Source organism: Notothenia coriiceps, unplaced genomic scaffold (assembly GCF_000735185.1).
Source record: "Notothenia coriiceps isolate Sejong01 unplaced genomic scaffold, NC01 NC01_scaffold00034093, whole genome shotgun sequence".
Lineage (NCBI taxonomy): Eukaryota > Metazoa > Chordata > Actinopteri > Perciformes > Nototheniidae > Notothenia > Notothenia coriiceps.
In genome coordinates, this window is record NW_011366794.1 from 14,395 (window position 1) to 21,844 (window position 7,450).

Consider the following 7,450-nt stretch of genomic DNA (forward strand, 5'->3'; position numbering starts at 1 on the left):
GGATGAAGAGGTTGCTTTGTCTTTGCACAGCATGAAAGAAAGGCCAAATGAATGGGCTGTGATTTTAGTATTTTTAAGCAGAGGTCAATCATTTGTACGGCCCTCGGAGATGTTGAAAAAATTGAAATGGTCCTTGAGAGGAAAAAGGTTCCCCACCCCTGATCTAAAGTAACAGACAGAGAATCAGCACTTTGGAAACAGGGCTGAAACAGAGGGGATTATGGGTAATGCTGCAATGATCCGTTTGGTGTTTCAGACAATCAGAGACAGGCTCTGGATATATCTGAGACCTGTGATATATTGATGAAAAACAGTATGAGGAGGACTTATTGAATGATTTCCAGTACCTCTGTCTGCGTCCTCCAGGTTCTCTCTGATGTACTCCACAGCCTGGTTCACCTGCTCCTCGCTGCAGACATCCAGCTGGACCACCTTCATGCGATCAGAGTGAAACTCCTCCAGTTCCTTTGCACCCTCTCCTCCTTCGTCCTGCAGAGAAACAATGGTACCTCAGTGCAACCCTTTCATTCTTTGAGTACTCACTGAATGTTTTATTTTACATTTTATTTGTTACAACAACTGCGCTAGTGAAGATGGCTCCTCTCCAACTTTGCATTTTTACCTATTTTTTTTGTGTTTATTTACTTTTTGCCGTTTGCTTTTAACAAGCAAGCCGACCGCACCAACTCTGCTATGCAATACATCAGAGAGGAACTTCTTCACATCAGAAACTTTGTGGACAACAGCCCACCGACAGACAATGGAGAACCACGCTATCTGTAGCGTGGTTCTCCAAGCGAGTCAGTGAGTTCAAAAACCTTGAATCTTGTACCTTAAGCAAACATCCAGCATATACTGTGAAGCCAAGCTTGTGCAGGTGTTTTGAAAGAGCATGACCGAATCCACTATCACAGCCTGTGACAAACACAGCTCTCCCCTTCACCTGCAGAGAGGGAAACAAAAATAAAAAGGCTTATGTTATTTTCCCTACAAGAGGAAAGATATTCAAAAGGACACAATGAACACTGAAGTTAAATTGGTATCAAAGGTAAATCATGTAATAAAAATAAACTACTCACGAGGAAACAATTTCTATGCTCTGAACTGTATTACTGTGACATGTTTTAGGCATATCATATTGTAATTTTGAATTGATCTGAAAAAAATACATACTGGAAAATGTGTGTGAGAATGGGTATAATCTCGAAAACACGTGTGTATGGTGTGCAAACGAGGAAACATTACCTTGTACACAAGCAGTCATACAGTAATGCTCCAACCCAGTGGAAGTTTTACACAGACATATATAGGATTCTAAAATTACGCACCCTCATTTTCTTACATTAACTAACACACGACATCATATATTTTTCGCTCTGAATGCCATACTCGTCATACTTGTATATGTTTTTAGATATCAGAAGATTATCATCTCATGACGCCTTTAGGAGTAATTAAAGGTTGGGAAAGGTAAGTTTGAGAAACCAGCTCGAGATACACTTTTTGTTGTGTGTGTTGAAGGAGGGGCTGTGGCAGATTTTCTCCGGTCGTGTATTTTTAAATTCTAGCGATCTCGAGACGGTTTGCCGGTAAAATGGAAGAAAGTCACATAAAGAAAAAAATAAGTAACATTTTGTCTTTTTAGCCTAAATACATTAATACATGTATAACGTTAATACATTTTCCAAAGTACTTCCATGGGTTAAGAGAGAATCTGTGTCAGAACATGTTTGGTATGCACGCCGTAGGGGTTTAATATGTGTATAAAAACAAAGCCCATTCCCAAAACCTCCTAGAGTAAAACATATCACCTGAGCAAAGCCATCACTTTTAATGTTTTTATTTATTCCAGATGAGATTTAACCCAATTGTTTCACCTTAAAAAGGTGTTTTTAACAGATGTAATTTTTTAACATATGAGGGGACGCATGTTTATAAAATACATGAAGAAGTGGTGTTTGCATAATAGGTCTCCCTTACTTGTGTGCAGACCCGGGGGGCCTCATGACACAATTTCGCAGCTCTGATAACACACAATATATTATTTTTTTATATTATATTTCAACATACCAGGACTACTTTCTTTAAGTATTTCGACATACTATTCTATGACTTTAAAAAAGGTTTTGACATAGCCTACCATGACATCTGACATCATTAAACCTGTGTGAGCATTATTGTTTTGAATCACAAGCATTCATTTTCTTGTTGGGAATACAACTGTATACATCACCTCCACCAATCCTCTTGGAATCCGAGGCGTCGCCATGAACAACACAAAAAGTAAATAGAGCCCCACGATGCACTCGGTCACGCTGCTCTCCGGAAGTCCCAGCACCCGGGTCCCGGTGTTCAGCAGAGCCGGCAGCCCGAAGCCCAGCAGTACCGTCAGGAGCACGGAGAACGAGACCAGGAGAACCGCTCTGAGCACAGGGAGAGGAGCCATCGTTCCACAGTGGGGTTTAATTAATGCTTTCTGGGGAAGCAGTCCAGTCCATGTATGCATACAGACCACGCCCCCTGTGTGACGTCACCCGGTGGTGTATTTACATTCCCGGAAAATGTGTTTGGAAAAAAAGTTTAAAAGCATGGAAGAAAATGCCTAACGCTGCACAAAAAGGAAACTTGCTTAAGATAGGTTAAGCTGTGTGCAAGAAAGACGATTAGGGAAATGCTTCATATTGCTAAATAAGCCGTGTGATGTAATAGTATACATTCCAGACTTGCAAGCACAATGGGATTTGATGGGATTTAGAGCCAAACAGGAAGTGCGCAGCATGGAGACATCACTGAGGAACTATCTGAGTCATAACCAAGGGTGTAACTTTGGTTTGAGAAGTGGGGGGGACACAAAACAGGGGGTCCTCCGCAATGAAACATTGTTCTCGATTTAATTCCATTTCCTGCCTTTCTACAAATATATATTAGGGACTATGGTGTTAACTAATCCAAGAAAAATGTGTAGTGTGTATAATGAGTGTGCAAATGTATCTATCCATGAACCTGTTTTATTTGTGATGACCTCACATCCTATAGGGGGGTCCGGGGGCATGCACCCCCGGTAAGATTTGTTTCTTTAAATTGAAGTTAAAGGCATCAATCTGGTGCACAAATTAAGAGATTTATGGATACAGCTCTCTCAACACTCATATGAAACAGAACTGTATATATTTAATTACTCCAAAAACCATTAGAATATGCTCACAACCAATAACACATCATTGATATACTCCTCTCTCCTATCTTTATCTTACCTAGTCTGCATTCTTTCTTTTTATTTATGCATATTTTACTAATCACTTCCCTTTCAAATTTTGTTTTTAAATTTTTACTGACATTGGAATTAGTTTTTAACTTATTTTGAACAACTATATTAAATAGATGGAAATATTTGTTTAGACCAAACCGTTTGAGACCCACTGAGATAACTTAGACTAAAGTTTACAATATAATCGCTCAGCGAGTCCTTTACCTCCCTGAGCTGATGTCATCTCAGCCCGACAGGAGAGGACTCTCCCTCTCCTTATTGTTGAAACAGTTTCTAATCTAATCTCCGAGCTAGCACCAGATGCTAACAACAACCCCTGTAACTCTCTCTCTCTCTGTCTCTCCCTGTCTCTCTCTCTTTTTAAATTTTTACTGACATTGGAATTACTTTTTAACTTATTTTGAACAACTATATTAAATAGATGGAAATATTTGTTTTGACCAAACCGTTTGAGACCCACTGAGATAACTAAAGTTTACAATCACTCAGCGAGTCCTTTACCTCCCTGAGCTGATGTCATCTCAGCCTCTCAGTCCGACAGGAGAGGACTCTCCCTCTCCTTATTGTTGAAACAGTTTCTAATCTAATCTCCGAGCTAGCACCAGATGCTAACAACAACCCCTGTAACTCTCTCTCTCTCCCTGTCTCTCTCTCTCACACAAAATGCGCTCCTGCCACACACACACACACACGCTCCTCCGTGACGATGACCACTTGCGTAAATTATTATTATTATTTTTTAATTTGAAAGTGGGGGGGACACAAACGGGATTTTGAAAAGTGGGGGGGACATGTCCCCCCTGTCCCCAGTGGAAATTACGCCCATGGACTCATAACCATAACCATATGTCATAACACTGTGCAATAATTTGTCTGATCTGACTAAGATAATGTGATTTAATATAGCAGTTCCATACTCCCTGTTATGTTAAGTAAGTGTGTTTGTGTATTCATCATTTAAAAGCACATCTACAAATGATTTTATGCATTAATTATGTTCCCTCCTGTATGCTGCAGAATAGCAGCCTTTTGGCTTCCTTTGCTAAATAAAATCATACATATTTTTAACGTGAACTCTGACAGAAGAAGCTATACTGGCTTTGTTTTGAAAATATATGCAATGCCGTTCAAATTTGCATAAAGAGTCACGTGGAAACAGTTGTTTCCGGGATGTGGTGAACCACAGCTGGCAGTTGTGTATGCCTGTTTCTATAGTAACGTTAAATGACTCTGCATCGCCCCCTATCGAGATTATCTTGCACTGCAGCTAATACAAGCATCTCTATATGCTTACCAATTATCAAAATGTGATTAAGTGGGCACAAACACCTTTTCTAGTCTAATCTTTCCTCTGAATCAGCCTCTGCCTGCAGCTCATTGAATAGTTTCTGTATCCTGGAGAACACATTGCCCAAATAAAGTATAAAACAGGTATAATCTCTCAGATATACTTATGTTTTGAGGCCTATACTCTACAGATAAAAAGGTGTAATGGCAGTGCAATACGAGTGTAATATGTGTGTAGCATAGATCTAACATGGGTGTAAATATGTGAGTAACATTCATGTAATGTCAATATGGTGGTACAATGTGTGTACCATTGGTGTAACATGGGTGTAATAGGTTCAATACAAATGTTGACACTAAATGGACGACATACCATTCCAGTAAGATGGGAGAAAGTCGAAGTAAAAAAAACATTGTCTTTTTAGCCTAAATACATTAATACATGTATTAAGGCTGAAAAGACAATGTTATTTATTTTTATTAAATGTTAATACATTAATACATTTTCCAAAGTACTTCCATGCACTTGCCTGTTTGAGGGTTAAGAGAGAATCTGTGTTGGAACATGTTTGGTATGCACACCGTAGGAGTTTAAGATGTGTCTAAAAACCAAGCCCATTCCCTAACAAAAGACTCTCTGCTGTGGATCCAGTTCCCCCAAAACCTCCACGAGTAAAACATATCACCTGAGCAAAGCCATAACTTTTAATGTTTTTATTTATTGCAGATGAGATTTCAAACGGTACAACCAACATCCTGGTCAAGTAAAACACAGGGAAGTTAAAAAAAAAAACATTATGTCCTACAGAAAAGCTGAAAGTCAAGAAAAGATGAGATGACGGCATTAGAGCAAAACACAAGGCACTGAGGATCTAGTCTACGGCTAAACCAGCGTCCTGTGGCCTTCAGACGTGCTGTAAACATATCTTTGTGTTTCTATGTCAAACATAGGCTGGCTGTCTCCATGTTAAAACATGAGAAATAAATGGGAGAGAAGGAGAAATTAATGCTCTGGAGATTAATAGGAGTCTGCGTGGTGTAAAAAAAGAAAGAAAATCATTAACTGCTGAGATACAAAACGCCGAGTTCAACTAGTGTTAACATATCCTAAAACAGCATTGACATGAGAACACATTTAGCTAAATGTACATTGCTATTACCTTCAAATGGATGTTTAGCTGTAGGTCCTTCCTCCTTCTCTCCACAGTGTAACAGCACAGATACATGTCGCAGGGTAATGGACAATAAAGAATATTCCCCCCCCCGGTAGTAGTAATGCTGGTGGAGCGAGAGACTCATTCAGGTCGACAAACAGCTATGAATTACAGATGCAAGGTCTTTTACATTATTATTTTTTTGTTTTTTTATCACCTGTGCTGACAGTAAACTGCAAGTGCTCTTTACAGATCTCAATTCTTTATTTAAGAAAAGAATCAAGCTTTTTCTTGATATTGTCAAATGAGTCCATTCCCAAGTAGTCTGCCTGGCCTTGCTCCCATTTCTGCTTCCGCTCTTCTGAGGAAAGTTCCGGTGGGATTGCTTGATCAAATGCAGGGCAAGTCCCATCCTGAGAAAGAAACAAACATATTAGACAATCGTGAAACCAAGAGCATGAAATGTTATCGTGCACAGAACACCACCTTAGCAGCTTTTGAAAAGCACTTCTACATTAATGGCCAAAGCCAAAACACACACGAAGCTGGGGTTTTAGAGGAGGAATGGTAAAAGCATTACAACCAGGAGCCATAACTGTTATCGGCTGCTAGCCCATAAGAAGAAACCCATCAGTAGCACCGTACCTGCACACTCTCAACAGTGATCATGTCACAGGGCGGGGGCTATATGAGATGAATATGAAGGAAGACGAATACCATCCAGAACAAAAAATACAAAAGTTAACATTAAACCGGGGGAAATAACACACAGTATGTGACACAAAACACAGGAACAAATATAGTATCACTTTTTTCTTTAAGCAAGCAACACATGTTTCCAATAGAGCTGGATAAACAGGAAACCATGGTGTGCGTGTAGAAGGGCTGAACTGTTAGATTTTGATACCCAACACTTTGGAAATCCACAATCCCTTTGGTTTTCTGGTTCTTATTAGCGTGTGCTTGGTTTAACAACACATAACAGATCTATTCATTTCCTGCAAGCTAGCCATATGGACACTTTACCTCAGCCACAACGCAGACATCTTTCCCTCAATTGTAAAAACCTTAAAACAATGCTTCACAATTAAAAAGGAACATTGAAACCAAGTGGAAAGCTGTTCCAGGAATACATCTAAAGCTTATAAGAATTTTGAGAACAAGTTTCAGATCAAGGTCATTACATGAATGCACACAATGTCTGGTTTGCGTACTGCACATATTTGATATGTTACTGCATTCTATTTCAATGTAAATTACTGCTTTATTTTATTTACTTATTTTTTGTGATGTTATTATAGTGTTCTTAATATAGTTCCCATCTGTGTTTTTTTATTTGTTTAACTTTTATGTATGCACTACGACACCAAGTCAAATTCCTCGTACGTGTCAACCAACCTGGTGATAAACCTGATTCTGATTACACGACAAACTCAAATTCTTTCCCAGTATATGTGTCTAATATCTAATCAGAACATGTCTCTACACCCGATATCAGAACATGTCTCTACACCTGATGTCAGAACATGTCTCTACACCTGATATCAGAACATGTCTCTACACCCGATATCGGAACATGTCTCTACACCCGATACCGGAACATGTCTCTACACCCGATATCGGAACATGTCTCTACACCCGATATCGGAACATGTCTCTACACCCGATATCGGAACATGTCTCTACACCCGATATCAGAACATGTCTCTACACCCGATATCAGAACATGTCTCTACACCCG

The 7,450-nt window shown here is 39.4% G+C and overlaps 2 protein-coding genes across 2 annotated transcripts in view; both read right to left on the reverse strand.

Moving 5' to 3' along the window:
- Positions 1–248: 248 nt before the first annotated feature.
- On the reverse strand, positions 249–2,653 carry LOC104961963 (estradiol 17-beta-dehydrogenase 2-like). The gene is made up of 3 exons (XM_010790334.1): positions 2,234–2,653; positions 833–943; positions 249–489 (listed from the first exon to the last, which is right to left on the reverse strand). The coding sequence occupies exons 1-3, from the start codon at positions 2,504–2,506 to the stop codon at positions 253–255; spliced, it is 621 nt and encodes a 206-aa protein (XP_010788636.1). The 5' UTR covers positions 2,507–2,653; the 3' UTR covers positions 249–252.
- Positions 2,654–5,254: 2,601 nt separating this feature from the next.
- LOC104961965 (glycogenin-1-like) overlaps positions 5,255–7,450 on the reverse strand; it is a gene marked incomplete at its 5' end in the record, with an annotated part of 10,069 nt that continues 7,873 nt past the window's right edge. Inside the window, 2 exons of the mRNA XM_010790335.1 lie at positions 5,255–6,122; positions 6,355–6,393. Of these exons, the coding sequence (XP_010788637.1) occupies positions 5,973–6,122; positions 6,355–6,393 (189 nt within the window). The remainder of the gene's footprint in view (positions 6,123–6,354; positions 6,394–7,450) is intronic.

Coding starts and splice junctions, on each gene's coding strand:
- LOC104961963 (XM_010790334.1), bottom strand. CDS start 2,506: ATGCATACATGGACTGGACTGCTTCCCCAGAAAGCATTAATTAAACCC. Junction 944..2,233: donor TTCCAAGAGGATTGGTGGAG/GTGATGTATACA, acceptor CCCTCTCTGCAG/GTGAAGGGGAGAGCTGTGTT. Junction 490..832: donor ATGCTGGATGTTTGCTTAAG/GTACAAGATTCA, acceptor GTTTCTCTGCAG/GACGAAGGAGGAGAGGGTGC.